The sequence below is a fragment of the Eumetopias jubatus genome, unplaced genomic scaffold (assembly GCF_037043125.1).
Source record: "Eumetopias jubatus isolate StellerSeaLion01/CBP00866 unplaced genomic scaffold, mEumJub1_p1.0 scaffold_4, whole genome shotgun sequence".
NCBI classification, from domain to species: domain Eukaryota; kingdom Metazoa; phylum Chordata; class Mammalia; order Carnivora; family Otariidae; genus Eumetopias; species Eumetopias jubatus.
This window is the reverse complement of record NW_028274810.1, coordinates 143,164,481-143,180,765: the sequence shown is the minus strand read 5'-3', so window position 1 is coordinate 143,180,765 and position 16,285 is coordinate 143,164,481. Positions and strand designations below refer to the sequence as shown.

At 40.2% G+C, this 16,285-nt stretch overlaps 1 protein-coding gene across 1 annotated transcript in view; it reads left to right on the top strand.

Moving 5' to 3' along the window:
- The first annotated feature begins 3,826 nt into the window (after positions 1–3,826).
- Positions 3,827–16,285, top strand: part of GRHL2 (grainyhead like transcription factor 2) — a 107,419-nt gene continuing 94,960 nt past the window's right edge. The window contains exons 1-3 of the mRNA XM_028112213.2: positions 3,827–3,994; positions 9,200–9,267; positions 13,632–14,025. Coding sequence (XP_027968014.2) covers positions 3,827–3,994; positions 9,200–9,267; positions 13,632–14,025 — 630 coding nt within the window. The remainder of the gene's footprint in view (positions 3,995–9,199; positions 9,268–13,631; positions 14,026–16,285) is intronic.

Here is a 16,285-nt window from a genome sequence, read left to right as displayed (position 1 = left end):
AGCAAGGGAGGGGGGGATAGGGACTTTAAGAAGGACGACTTGACAGGAAACGACAGATGTTGGCGAGGATGCGGAGAAAGGGGACCCTCCTACACTGTTGGTGGGAATGCAAGCTGGTGCAGCCACTCTGGAAAACAGTATGGAGATTCCTCAAAAAGTTGAAAATAGAGCTACAGTATGACCCAGCAATTGCACTACTGGGTATTTACCCCAAAGATACAAATGTAGTGATCCGAAGGGGTACATGCACCCCAATATTTGTAGCAGCAATGTCCACAATAGCCAAACTATGGAAAGAGCCAAGATGTCCATCAACAGATGAATGGATAAAGAAGATGTGGTACACACACACACACACACACACACACACACACACACTGGAATATTATGCAGCCATCAAAAAACATGAAATCTTGCCATTTGCAATGACATGGATGGAACTAGAGGGTATTATGCTAAGTGAAATAAGTCAATCAGAGAAAGACAAGTATCATAGGATCTCACTGATATGAGGAATTTGAGAAACAAGACAGGATCATAGGGGAAGGGAGGAAAAAAATGAAACAGGATGAAACCAGAGAGGGAGACAAACCATAAGAGACTCTTAATCTCAGGAAATAAACTGAGGGTTGCTGGAGTGGTGGGGGGTGGGAGGGATGGGGTGGCTGATGATGGACATTGGGGAGGGTATGTGCTATGGTGAGCCCTGTGAATTGTGTAAGATTGAGGAATCACAGACCTGTACCCCTGAAACAAATAATACATTACATGTTAAAAAAGATAGTAGGAAGAGAAAAATGAGGGGGGGAAATCGGAGGGGGAGACGAACCATGAGAGACTATGGACTCTGAGAAACAAACTGAGGGTTTTAGAGGGGAGGGAGGTGGGGGGATGGGTTAGCCTGGTAACTGGTATTAAAGAGGGCACGTTCTGCATGGAGCACTGGGTGTTACACACAAACAATGAATCATGGAACACTACATCAAAAACTAATGATGTAATGTATGGTGACTAACATAACAAAATAAAATTAAAGAAAAAAGAAGGAAGACTTGAAGAGAAATCTTTCCAATGAATCAGGACACCACTTAGTGTAAACCAGGAGTTGGCTCTTCTCCTTCAGCCTGGCACTTCCTGCTAAACTTTTGGAAATTAGCCAGTGTTGTAATTAACACCTTCTTTCCCCCGGCAATATGTACTTCTCTCAGTTTTTAAAGAGAATATGATCCACATCTTTTTTGATGATGAGGTCACTGCAAATAACATGAAGCTCTTCATTGCTTCCTATAGGTCTGAGCATTTTAGGGAGTGTGTGTGATGGCTGGACCTTCCTGGGCACAGATTAGGTTTCAGAATTTGCTGCCTCCCCCTCTAAGTGGTGGAATCATCCAGGGTGGCCCCAGCTAAACAGTGCGGCAGGAGTGGTGGTAGCATTGCCACACCTGGGCTCACCACCTCTGCTCTCTTGGTTCTCCCCAGAGACCTCATTTCTTCTACTGATAGACTCTCAGGATATTACCAACATTTCTGTCCCCAAATCCAAACCTATCCTGTATAAATGAGTAATTTTCACAACAAGAAAATGCTATTTTACTGTTAGAGTATATAAATTTTTGTAGCTGACTCCAAAATGAATATGAATGTGCTCCTTTTGTCAGAAAATTCCATTATTCCGAATTACCAAAACGTTCTTCCCTTTACAAAATATTTCCCACATCTGCCCATTTTAGCATGGACTAACAACACATTCCTACCTTCAGATCTTTGTCGAAACTTCAGCTACTCTTTGATCCTCTGGATAGGTTGGTCCCCTCTGTCATGTACCCTCATGACACTGTCCATTTCCCTTTCTCACACCTGTTACCCTTGTAATGGTGGTGCCTTCTCTCCACTGGGCTGCAAGTTGTGTGGACAGTGGGATGGGGTCTGTCTCGTGTGCCACCACATCCTCAATGACAAGCATAAGACCTGGTACCTGTTGAGTTCACAGTAAATACTTATGGAATATTGCTGAGTGAACAACTTCAGTTTCGCTCTAAAATGGTTATCTTTTAACACCTCTCAGTTCTAACTGACTTTACCAAAAATTGGTGCACCTACAGACTTCACAGGAACGAAGAACTGTGCAGTGATCATAGTACCTCTATTTGTGTAGCACAGCGCAGTTTGCAGAGCTCTGTTTTCTCCATTATGTTATTTGCTTCTCAGAATCCCACTGTGAGCTAAGTAGGGTGGGTAGTGCTGTCCTTATTTAAGGCAAGAAAAAGCTGAAACTCAGACAGTTTTCTACCTCTGTAAATGGTGAGCGAGAACTCACTTCCAGTACCCACTGCTAGTCCATGTCACCACCCCGCCTCATGGTTAGTAAACCCTTCCGCCAGGGTTTTTCCCCTTCGCTTCCAGAAACATCATTAGACCCTTTTAATCTGCTTCATTTGCAGTTGGGTCAGTATTGTCTCTTTCTTCGCAAATGGTTTCACCAAACCACTGGCAGAGTTGGAATCAGGGGCCTGGTGACAGTCTAGCTCAGGATTCCACTCCACTAAATGTGGATTTCCCACCTTCACTCCCTGATAGATCTTACCAACAATGACAGTGTCATTTTCTGACCCTACACCAGTGCATGTCACCATGCCAGCACAGAAAGGGCCTTCAACACAGTCTTTCTCGGGACTGCATGCTAGTTCTCTATCGTAGAGTGAGCTGAGAGACCATCTCCCACTGGAAGGTCCCATAGGAGTGTCAGCAAAAAGGTACCTTTTTTTAGAGCTGAGTAACTATAGAGGACCCATGGTGGCTGACTTTACATTCATTAGTTCAGGTGTTGCCTTCACCAGTCCTGTCACTTGTCCATGTTATGTTATTATGAGTTATAGCTGTTACTGAAATACAGTATGTCATCATTACATTTTGGTTCTGTTTCAATGAACAAACAGTAGAGGGCCAGGAGGCAAGTGCCAAAGCCTCTCCAGGCTCCTTTACACTGGGGATCCCGGCCCAGGGAGCTGCTGAGGACTGTTATAGGTGTTGGGTATTTGAGTCACTGCCACATCCTCTGCAAGAAATTGCCTTGTCAGTTGCTACTTTACCCAAGTTTGGCGTGGTTAGGATTGATAAATGACTCCAACCTCTTTCTGTCTCTACTGAAAATTCTCCAGATACTCTCTTCACTCTCTATGAGAATTTTATAACCTGGAGCTTCTCTGTCATTTAAACATAGTACGATCCTGTGACAACATGGGATTCACATATAGAGTCTGGGTGTTGCATATCCTTATTATGCAGCATATCAGCAATATGTCTTATTTACAAAGTAGCTTCTACTGCCATTTTTAAATTAAGAGACTTGGATTGGTCTATTATTTGCAAGTAATTTCAAATGTAGATTAAACTTGATAAAAGTTTTTAGTAATTGCTAACATATTGATTACATTTAATGTATTGCACATACTTACTTATAATTACAACTCAGAGTCAAATGAAACCTGTTTCCCACAGGGTCACATGCCTTCTAATATTAATAAATAACAGCCAAATAAGAATGATTTGGCTCCTAGAATGACAATAGGAAAATATCAGGTGTGAAGGGGATTAACTTATAGTACTTACACAACCTTGTAAAGACCATTTTTACTTCTGGAGGTGTAGGGGCTTTCTAAATGCAGTGTGGCAGCCATTTTAGTTTTAACCTTTCCTTCCTCATGCTAGGGAAGTACAGATTAACCATGTAATGGGTGTATTTTTAGTGGAAAAGAAAATTGCCCTGATAATGAACCTCACATTTCTCTTGCTTTCAAGTAATAAACGACTGGTGGCCTTAGTGCCCATGCCCAGTGACCCTCCGTTCAATACCCGAAGAGCCTACACCAGTGAGGATGAAGCCTGGAAGTCGTATTTGGAGAATCCCCTGACAGCGGCCACCAAGGCGATGATGAGCATTAATGGTGATGAGGACAGTGCTGCTGCCCTGGGCCTGCTGTACGACTACTACAAGGTAGATCCCGCGGTCCCGGTCCGGTCTCCCTCCTCTGCCTGCCCCCAGAGACTCCCCTCCTCCTCCTCCTCCTCCTCCTCCTGGGGGGGGAAGGGGGAAGAGGGGAGAGAACAGAGTATTTCCACGCTCGCTTTGGAATTCAGCCTGCTTCTGTTCTCATTGCCTCCCTGCTCTCCCATCAATGGAGCACAACTTCACCACCCACCCAGAGGAAGTTTTCATTTTGGGATCATTATTTCTGTGTCCTCTGTTCACATGCGTACATATTGTCTCCAAGTAATTCCTACTTCGTACCGTATTGCAAATACTTCCTTGCTGCCATTTTCACTTGATGATTTTTGGTGAATAGAAATATCACAGGGGCACCTGGCTGGCTCAGTCAGTAGAGCAAGTGACTCTTTGATTTCGGGGTTGAGAGTTTGAGCCCCATGTTGGGCGTAGAGATTACTTAAAAAAATTACATTGCGTGGCTATGCCTTAATTTAGTCATCGCTCAGTTATTGGGCATTTAGGTTGCTTTTCGATTTCTCATTTTGTAAGAACATTGAGGATTTCTAGATTTCTAGATTTTTTTAGTTTTATAAGGAATATTCCAATGAGTGTTTTGTGGTAGGCTTTTGCAGCAACTCCAAAACCTAATTTTGTTATAAACCTGTTTCCATTTGTTTTGATGGGTACTAAATATTTATTTTGAAAAACCTTTAAAACAAAATGAATGTATAATTCACTTACATTACAAAAATACCCTCAAAATAGGAGTATTTCAGGAAACCTAATGGGAAACAGTGGTCTGTCTCTTAGAAAGGTATGACCTGCTCCCTTAGCACTGGTGCAGTGTAAAAAATCAACACTTATTTACTGAATGAGGAGATTTATTGCCAGCTTTGATTGTAAACACTGCTGGCTTATGCTGGGAATTGGCACAAAGGTGAGAATGGCTGTGTTTATTTTGCTGGTTGGGCACAGTGAACACTTTATTTTAGAATAAGCACTGAGTCCCCACCTTCCCCCTCTCTCCATCATGAGATCACCCAAGAGGAACAATTCTTTTAATATCAGCTTTAGTCTCTTCTTCCTGTTTTCCTCCCTGTTTCCTGCTTTCTCTGTCCTTCCAGCTGTCTCCACGTTTACAAGTCATGTTGTTTCCTGTCTTGCTCCTAAACCAGAGTTCTCATACTTTCCAGAGATCTCCTACCATTGATGTGACCCTGATGTAAATCACTTGGGTCATGACAACTTCCTTTTATGGCTTTTATAACTATATTAAACTAATATGTTAGGTGATAGTTTTGTGAGACATTGAAGAAACATATCAAGATATATTTTGAAGACATGTATTGTTCTGATTTTTTAAAAATAGATTTTATTCCATCACTGTGAAATGGACATCATTTCAGATATCTGTATTAGATGGCAATTCTTCTATATTAACGAAAAGAGAAGTAAAGCTCAAAGCAAAATATTTGGTAACATATGAAAGTCATGTATTTTATTTCCCGTAGGTTCAGAGGATAATTATTAGTAAATATAGTACCTAGTTACCGTTCCTCTTGCATATTTTTGATATTCAAAGGAAATTTGAAACATTGCTATCTGTAAATACGTTGAGATGCAGAATAGGGAATTTATATACAGCTAAATGTGTTGCCAAGTCTATAACTCTTTCTGTTGAATTAATATTTTTCAGGATTAATTTATTAATTTAAGATATAAAATATTTAAATAAAATGTTTCCTGAGACTGTGTGGACAAGTAGAGTTACATGGCTCCTTTTATTTCACACAAACTTTATTATATTTTTGCTTGAAACATTTTAAACATTAAAGAATTAGTCTTGTTTCTCAAAACCATGTGCAAATGGTCATTTTCAGGCCTTAGTCAGATCTCCGACATTCACGCCTTACATATGGTGGTATTAAAGTTGCAACAAAGTTAAATCTACTTTGAGAATAGACCTTCTTTCTGTAAGAAGTAAAATATTAATGAAAAAAGAGATTCTATTTTTTGAGTCTGTGTTGGGAAGTTAAATTATTCTAACAATTACTGCCATATTATCACTTAAATTCTATAGATTTTTTTATACCTCTTTGGAAGTGCTAAATACACCATTTTTCCTCACTCCTAAGGTTAGACTACGTCGCCCCTCAGGGGACAGTAGTAGGCTTTGTTAGAGAGATGAGTGTGTGACACACAGCAGGCACTCAAGAAATGGCGATCTCTGTCCTTGGAAACTGCAAAGGCATATCTTGGTATAATACTTCATACCTTTCAAAGTCGTTTCATGTACATTTTTAAACTGTCACCACAGGAACACTGCAATGAAACCTATCAGGTTTTATATTTTATAATTCAGGCCACTAAGTGGGATTTCCTCAAGGTCACAAGACAATCCTGTGTATTTCCTAATTCCATTCCATTATGCTGTTATTAGTCTGTGGGGCTGCCATAACAGAATACCACAGACTGGGAGGCTTAAACAGCAGAAATATTTTCTCACAATTCTGGAGGCTGGAAGTCCAAGATCCAGGTACTGGCAGGGTTGTTTTCCAGTGAGGTCTCTCTTCCTTCCTGCCTTGCAGATGGCTGTCTTCTGGCTGTGTCCTCATATGTGGGTGTATATTTCTTTCTGCATGTATACCCCAATGTTATGATCTCATTTAATCTTAATTACCTCCTGAAAGGCCCTCTCTCCGAGTACAGTCACACTGGGGGTTAGGGCTTTAACACATGAACTTTGCTGGGGCACAATTCAGTTTATAAGCTGTCCACCATTAGAAATTGCTCTTTTGGAACCCCCATTTAAAGATGGGTTCAAATTTTTAAAAATCCAAAGCACATTAAATGGGATCTATTAAAAATAACCAAATTGCTAGAATTCTCAAAATTTAGGGACTCAAATATAAGCCCGGTTTTCTATCCAGTTCAAGCTACTTATCAATAGCAGCTCCAAAGTCAAGTATGAACTTTTGATGAATTTCAGGCATGACAGAAAACCAGAACGAATTCCATTAGTTAGTGAATTTTAGAAGTGGTTTGACTCACTTAATCTTACTTCATTTTCCCCTGAGGGAGCTGGTGGTTCATTATTATTTGATTCTAGTTCTATGAAAATATGCTTCTTTGGCTAATTGGTTCCCATCTGTTCTGTTGACCATGTAGTGCTGGAAACCAGTTTGTTGGTTTGCTTGTTTGTCCATTTATATAGCCATCTATTTATCTATCTGTCCATCTGTATATCCATTTGTCCATCCATCCATCCAACAAATATTCACTAATCAGCTGTGACTGTCCAGCAATGGTGATAGATATGGAGGTGGAATGGATATCCAAAGGCAGAGAGGACACTTTGATGGCTCTGCTGAGAGAAGGAGCATTGCGTGTTTGAGATACAGTGTGACTATATGCATGGCAGTGATGGGGCCCGCCAAAGTTGAGGTAGGAGCTTTTTGGTGCCATGTTTTCAAGAAATGGAAAGCATCGAAGAATTTCAAGTATGAGCATAATGAGATTAGACTTGCATTTTTAAGTTCAGTCTGGATCTTCTTAGTGGATCCAGAATGGATTTGCTGGGACTAAGTGAAGGAGAAGAGAGACCAGTTCGGATGCGGTGCAGCAGCCCAGGCAAGAGATGTCAGAGGCTGAACCAGGAGGCAAACATACAGAGGGAAGTGGATAGATTTGAGTCATATGGGATTTAGCATAAATGTCTTCAAGGTTCATATTAGAGCATGTATCAGAATTTCATTTTTAAGGCTGAATAATATTCTATTTTATGTATATACCACATTTGATTTATTCATTACCTGTAGATAGCCATTTGGGTTGTTTCTAGCTTTTGGCTATTGTGAATAATGATGCTGTGAACGTTTATGTTTATCTGTCATCTTCAGTTGATAGTAGGAGCTATGTTTCATTCAGCTCATTTCCATCTAGCACTTAGCAATGCCTGGCACATTGTAGACCCTCAACATTGACATGTGAACAAAAGACTTAAAATTGATTTATTTTATTCTTAATTAACAAATACTTATAAAGTACCAGATACTTCAAATGCTTTGAAAAAAATTAACTCACTTAATTTTAGTAAAAGCACTGAGTCATAGGTCTGCCCTTAAGCACGGTTTACAGAGTTTAGTTAGTGTTAGAGCTGAGATTCAAACCCAGACAATCAGGTCTAGGTCTTGACTGGTAGCTACCCTGCTATGCTGCCTCCCTCATCCAGCTGATTGGGCTTGCATATGTGTCCAGGTGAGTGGAAACTATAAGAATTTCTAGAAGAATCTAGAAGAGGGATGCTTCTCATAAAGGCTCTTTTATATCAACGTAATGAAGGCTGCATTTGGGTGCAAAGGAGTTTGGCTAGCATGAAGGTGTGGAGATGTAGCAAAAAAACACAAAAATAAAAACAAACAAAACATCCAGACAACCAGCCAACCACACAAACAAATCTAAACCTACTATTCATGTGTTTGAAACTATAGCAGAGATAAGCAAATGATCCATGCTGCAGTAGGACGGTTGGATGGTGGTCAGAAATGAAGCTGGTAGGGGTGTCTCTATTCTCTAGTGGCACTTTTTCACTCATCTTTCAGGTAATGTGTTGGCATTGTGATTGCAAAGGCAATAATAAAAGTGCATTAGAAGAAAAATTGTGGAAGCAAGGCTAGAAGCTACGGAGGGGTGGTGGTTAAAGGATGGTCCAGGTGTTAGATGCTCCTCTCCTGCTGCACAGTGCAGCCCTGTGCCCAGTTTGCTCCCCTCTCTGTCAGCACCTGAAGTCCCTTATCAGAGTGGAGGGTCTGTCCCTGTTCTTTGAGAGGATGCTTCTTGTAAATCCAAGATGATTTCTCTCTGTTCCAGGGTCCAGTTTCACCCTCCACTCATAGTGCTCCTTTCTGCTCATTCACTCCCAAGGTGGGGCGGGCTTGGGGGTGGTCAGGTCCAGGCAGAGTTGCATATGTCGGCAGGTGCACAGCAGAACTGTGATCATTATGGCCTTCTGTTTATCATCACCCCTTTGTGTCTGATCCACTGTCATTGCCACTTATGCTACTCACCTTTAACCATTACCTGTCTATAGCAAATCTGCCACCTTTTCCCAGAGAACATTCCATTTCAGTTGCTTTGCTTATGCTGGTCTCTAGCACTGCACTTAGTCACAGTTGCATCTGTGTAAGTTTGACTGATGGTTGGTGATATTTCTAGGTTCCTCGAGACAAGAGGCTGCTATCTGTAAGCAAAGCAAGTGACAGCCAAGAAGAGCAGGATAAAAGGTATGGTGTTATGTAAAGGAATATGCCTGGCTTCCAAATAACTCTTCCTATGTTTTTGAAAACAACAGTGTTAAACTATAATTTTTGTTCTTGAGAGGAGATGGGATCAAGAAGTTTAGCTTCTTCTGTCTGTCTTTTAGAGTCTGGACCAAAACTGGATCTCTCCATAGGGAGAGCAAATTGCATATTTGGTTGTGCATCCAAAGGCCCTTGATACACCCTCTTTCAAGAAGGCTGAAAATCCTTGGTTAGAGGTGAAATGCTGGCAAGCTAGCCTATTTAGGGGTGAACTTTTCTGATCAGTCCCATGGCTGGATAATTGTAATCAAGCCCTTAAGGGAGTGAGCCATGGAGAGATTGCTTTTGATGAGGGGCAGAGGAAGGAGGCTGGACTGTTTCTTACCCCAGGAGGCAGCTGGAGAGAGCCCTGAGTAACAGCAGACACCATGAGGGTGCAGGGGCAAGAAAGATGTTAGGAGATCTTTATGTGACACCCCTTTCCTGCAATCCTGAATCAAGAACCAATTGAAAAACAAGACACAGACAGATTGAAATTAAAAAGGAAAAAAAAATCAGTTTTGTTTCTGATTAAGCCAACAGAGAATGAGATTTTTGAATCTACAGTTTGTAACATGTCCATCCTGATTTAGATATGTCTACTCACCCAATCTCAGGCAGGCCTCCAGGCCTCCCCGAGGGGACAGGCCACTGTGGTATGGCAGCGGTGACTAGAGTCCTCTCTCTTTGGCCAGGATGATCCAGACCTAAAGAGGGAACCAGAAGGGACTGAACCACCTTACTTAGCTACTTCTTCCAAACCCATCAATCAAATCTGTCTCTTTCCTGCATAGGAATGGAGAGAAGCCACAGTGTTTTCCTATTGGTGATTCTTTCATATGGAAATAAGAAGCCGGGAGAAATGAAATTCCCTGCTAGCACATACATCAGACTCTTAACCTGCCCTTGAGAGGAACTGCTTATGACATTATGATCTTGTCATATGACTAGCAGCGGAGCCACCCCACCAGCCAGCAGCCCTGGGCTGTGCATCACCTCCAGAGTATACCCTCAGCGAAGATTAAGCCTGTCTGCATCTGATTTGCAGTTTCAAAGGGATCTTTTGATGCTGCACACTGTCTTGGGGCCCTGGGGCCCTAGTTGGTAGCAGTGATGACAGGGAGAAAGAACCTGGCACTCTTCAGGTCCTGTGACTTCACCTCCATTTTAGCCAGCATTTATTAAGCTAAGCATGTGCTGTCTGCTAAATCGTATACTAGTAATCATAGAAGGGTCAGGGGAAAACATGTTTAAGATATGTGCTCTGTCTGCATCATAATGGACAAGAGAGACCATTTTTTTGTTAACACATCTTTCAGAACAACATGAAAGAGTGACAGCCCCTCATCACATTTCAATGGTTATTTTTGTGATTTCAGTGGAACACCTTCAAAAACATTGGCAGTGAGATGTAGACAAAACCACCTTGTATAGACTAATTTTGACTTAGTAGACTTCTGGTTGAATGTAATTTGGAAGGATATCATTTGATCTGCAGTATATTCATGAGTTAAGGTGCTATGTGCTAGCATGCTATCATCTGTCTGTTTATAGAAGTTGGTACTTGGAAAAATAACTGAAAATCTCAATAGCACGATCGAGATTTTTTTTAAAGTATATTTAATGCACCATTCTTAGTGTTGCATTTTTTCTCATGTTATAATATTCAGTTCAATTTTAAATTCTATTGCAGGTGAGTCAGTAGCTCTCAGTAATTCTTACTTTGTTCTGATCATCCATTTTTTGGATGTCTTTCTGAAGTTCTCTAACTTCTAAAACTACTGCAGGCGGGTACATATTATAGAATGATGTTGCATCTAATATTCCCTCATCATATGATAACGATGAGTGGACTAGGTTTATACAACTCTGTAGTTCACTTATGTTTGTTTCTAAGAGTGCCCCAAATATTTTTACTTGTGTTTCTTGTTTAGAATTCATGTGTTTTGCATGAATTAAAGAATTAATATATTTGGCCTGAAATGGACTCTTAACTGTAGAGGAGTTGGTTAACTTTGAGTATTTTGGCAAAGGCAGTAAGTCTGTGCTTGTGCCAAGTCCAGAGGAGTGGAAACTGGACACTTGCTTTGGTAGCTAATCAATGTAGACCAGCCCCTCTTACATCCAACCTACAGGACATTATCCACAAGTATTAATAGTTAATCGTCCACAAAAGAGTCTGTAGTAAAATTAGTTTGGGAAATTCTGGGTTATAATTAAACAGGTGAAGGAATGCCTGGGGGCCTTTACTGTGTTCATGATGTTTGTGGCTCACATAGGCTAGTTTTGTTATGGCAATTTTTAAAAAAATACTGATTTTATCACGGACTCCTTTCTTTGAGGAACATCTATTAACATTCCATGCAATGCTCTAAACAATGGAGTTTAGGAAATGCTGACATAAATGGGTGGTCTGGGTTTGGCATCATCTAGCTAACTGGACTCAGATTAAACATAACTTCTTAATTTTTGCTGTGTCTTATATACAGAGTCACTGTATTGCTATGACCATGAAAGCAGGTTATTGCTTAAAGCAGAATATTTGTAGACTTGCAGTTTTATTCTTTAAAGGATTACTTTCTAGAATGATTTCTACAGATTTGTGACAGACTCCAAGAAGTTTAGGTATTTTTCTGTTGGCTTTATTCATGTGAAACCATTCTTTCCTCAAGCTTCATTCACTTTGAGGTTTTGTCTGAGAAATCAAAGCTAAAAATACATAGTCCTGCTTGAGAGTTAGGCATGCTCAGAGGAGCTAGGAGAGCTTTGTTCTGGGAAGAACCAATTTTATTCAAATATTTCTCTTTCTATGAGAGATGCCAGTTAGCCCCAGAAAGATCATGCTAGTTTAAGAGGGAAAAAAAAAAACAAAATAAAACCCAAAACAACAGATATTGGGGACAGGGCTCCATGCAAAATGTGTATTTCTTTTTGTCCATATCATTCAGAATAATCCATATAGAAGTGAGAGGTGACCCCAAATTTAACTCACCACAGGGGTTTTGCTAGTAAAATCATGGTGCTATTAACCATACTCTTCCATTGACATTAGTCAATGGAAGCAAAGTCCTCTTTGCTTCTGCTCTCTCCCAGAATTCTATAGTAGAAATAGAAGGTATTTTATCCCAGCCTGGCAAGAATTAATTTTCCAAACGCTCTCCTTTCTCTTTGTACCAGCCAGGAGGTCTGAGATCTGAGAGATCTTGTTTTACATAAGCCCAGTTACACCACTCTCTCAAGCCCCGAAAGTAATTCAGTGCTAAGGATATCAGTGAGCTCATGTTGTTTCTCAATTTAGTGAAAACATTTTAATGATAAATTCTCATTGCCTTTTTTTTCTTGCAAGGAGTTTAGCCCACAGAACAGTGTAAAATATTCTTCCCACTGCCCCCCTTCAAATTATTGTCTCGCCCCCATCTTTTTCAAAAAGCTCTTTTATAACTTTTTCCTTTGAAAGTTTTCAAACACATCCAGGAGTAAAGAGGACAGTATAATGAACCCCCAAATACCTGTCCAATTCTCCAGGTTCAGCAATGGTAACTTTTTGTTATACCTGCTTAATCTCTACCTTTTCTCTCTTTCCCCCTTTTTTTTTTATTGCAGTGATCTTTAAAATAAGTTCCTGACATCATGTCATTTCATCTCTAACTACTTCTCATTTGTATCTCTAAATAAAAAGGATGTTTTATTACATAATCCCAAAATCATTATCACACCTAACTAAATGAACAATACTTCCTTAGTATCACCTAACTCCCAGTCCCTATTTCAATTGCCTCAAAAATCCTTTTGTCTCATAAATGCCTCTTTGGTTTTTCAGATCAGGATCCACACAAGATCTACTCATTTGATTGTTATGTCTTTCAAATCTTTTGATCTAGAACAAGCTTCCCACCCTCCTTTCTTTTTTTCATGCCTCTAACTTACTGAAGAAACCAGGTCGGTAAGATGTGCTATATTCTGTTTGTATGATTGTTTCCTTTTGATGTTGTTTAAGTCATTCTTCCAGCCTTCTGTATTTCCTGAGAGCTGGGAGTTAGATAGGAAGCCTTGCTAAATTTAGGGTCACCTTTTTTTTTCCTAATTGTACTTTATAGGCGGGCTGATTGCATGGTACTGGGAAACACATGTCCTACTAGTGATGCCGAGATCCACTGCATTCCCTTGTAAATTTCACCATCAACTTTTCCCCTAATGGCATTAACATCCCCTGATATTGCTTGCATCAGTTATTTTATTAGGATTTGAAAAATGGTGATTTTTCTAATTCTGTTATATTGTGTGGGGTGGCGGGTTTCAACATGCAGAAACTGTCTTGGCACCAGTGAAGCCCAGAGTAATTTGACTGGAGGAGAAAACCGAGTGCAGGTCCTAAAGACTGTTCCAGTGAACCTTTCCCTAAATCAAGACCACCTGGAGAATTCGAAACGGGAACAGTACAGCACAAACATCTCTGAGAGCCCAGCCATCATCCCCGTATCAGGAATCACAGTGGTGAAAGCTGAAGATTTTACACCCGTTTTCATGGCCCCACCCATGCACTATCCCCGGGGAGACGGTGAGGAGCAACGTGTGGTTATCTTTGAACAGACTCAGTATGGCGTGCCCTCCATGGCCAGCCACAGCACCTACCTTAAGGATGACCAGCGCAGCACCCCGGACAGCACTTACAGCGAGAGCTTCAAGGATGGAACCACAGAGGTAAGTCCCTGGCCCTGTCATCTGCAGCCAGAAACCCCAGCTAATTTTGTTTCTGTTTGCTTTTTAAGGGGGATAAATTAATTAATCTGTGAGCTTGGGGTTTAAAAAAAAATGTGTCTGTATCTTCATAAAAAGGTTTTAATAAATCTTTGGTCTATGTGTATGGATGAATATTTCTATTTTTCTTGACTCCTGGGTGCCTGGATGACTTAGTTAAACGTCCGACTTGTGATTTCAGCTCAGGTCATGATCTCAGGGTTGTTAGTTCGAACCCTGTGTTGGGCTCCACACTGGACGTGGAACCTGTGAAAGATTCTCTCCTCCCTCTGCCCCTACTCCCCACCCTGCTTGCATGCTCTCTCTCTCAAAAAATAAAATAAAATAAAATAATAAAAATTTTTCTTGATCCTTAAATGACATTTCTTTTAGTTTTAGTCTTTAAATATTTATGAGGAATGAAGAGATGTTTGTGTGGAAACTTCCTACTTTGTGAAGTTTTCACTTTGACCTCTTCTAGTTTATTACCTTTCAAGTGGTAGCTAAAGATGTTGACTGTGCATTTTTGAAACAATGTAACTCTTTAAGACCTAGTCTGAATACTCAAGAATTTGTATTTTCAATAATCAACTGTTATATGTATGTACATTTTATGCTTTAGGGATAGAGATCATGTATTCTTTTCATGTGCCTGTAGAACTTACATAAACAAGGTTCTGGAATTGTTTGTTTTATTTTTTAAGGGAGGAGAGGTACATAGGGAGAGAGAGAATCTCAAGCAGATTCCACACTCGCTCAATCACACGACCTTGAGATCATGACCTCAGCTGAAACCAAGACACTTAACCAACTGAGCCACTCAGGCTCCTCTTGCTCGTTTGTGTTAAGTTCACAAGCTTCAAGTGAAGTTTGAATATTTCGGAAATTGTATACAACATCAGAATCAATAGAAATTTCCCTCACCCTAAAAGTTTTCTTGAGCCCCCTACCTTTGAAACCTCCTCTGTCTTGCTCTGGGCAAGCACCAATCTGCCTTCTGTCTATAGTTTCACTTTTTCGAGATTCTGTTTTGTTGCTTGTATTAAAAGATTGTTTTGTTGACTTGCTAAATAGTATTTCATGGTAAGCATATATCACAATTTGTTGATCTGTTCACCAGTTAATGGACAGATTTGGCTCCTGGGGCCTTTTGAATAATGCTGCTGTCAACGTTCACAGGGATGCTTTCATGTGGACATGTGCTTTCGTTTCCTGGGTAAATACCTAGGATTGGAATTGTAGGGTCATATGGTAAATGTGTGTGTAACTTTATAAGATACTGTCGTACAGTGTTTCAAGTGGCCGTGCCATTTTCCTCCCACCAGCAGTGTATGAGGGTTTCAGTTTTCCTCATCCTTGCCCAAACTTGGGGCTGTTAGTCTCTTTAACAGGAGCTATTTTAGTAGATATGTGATGGTGTCTCGTGGTTTGAATTTGCTTTTCTCTGATGTGTAGTGATGTTGAACATCATTTCATGTGTCATAATTGGCCATTCTTATAACTTCTTTTGTGAAATGTCTGTTGAAATATTTTGCCCAATTTTTAAATTGGGTTATCTGTCTCCCTTAGTTAAGTTGTTAAGAGTTCCTTAAATAATGTGAAGTCAGTTACATATTTTACAGCCTTTTTGTTTTTTCAACTATGTCTTTCAAAGAGCATCTGTATTTAATCTTAATGAAGTACAGTTAGTCAAGTTTTTCTTTTATAGTTGATGCTTTTGATGTGCTGTTTAAGAAGTCTTGGTCCAACCCAATGTCACAAAGATTTTCTCTTGCTTTTTTTCCCTAGGCTAGGCTTTTAATTGTTTTACCTCTTACATATAGGTTTATGATCTGTCGTGAGCTAACTTTTGTAATGGCACAAGGGAAGGTTTGAGGTCCATTTTTTTTTTTTTGGTCATATCTATATCCAGTTGTTCCAGCACCACTTGTTAGAAAGACAGTCTTGTCTCCATTTAGTTGTCTTGGGATCTTTGTAGAACTGGTGTAATCGTGGATTAGTTCTCCAGTTTTTCACCCAGAATATCTAATGCATTTATTTTTTTAATTGGTTCAGGTCAGCTTCTTTGACATTTAGGAGCAGTGCTTCTATGTTTGAGATGATGGTCATTGGCTTCCCATTTTTTCAGTCCACCCAGGACCATAAAAGACAATAGCAAAAGGCAAAACTCGTGGTTTCTAATTTCCTAAAGAAGAGTTAGTGTGGTGGCAGCGTGCCGAATACC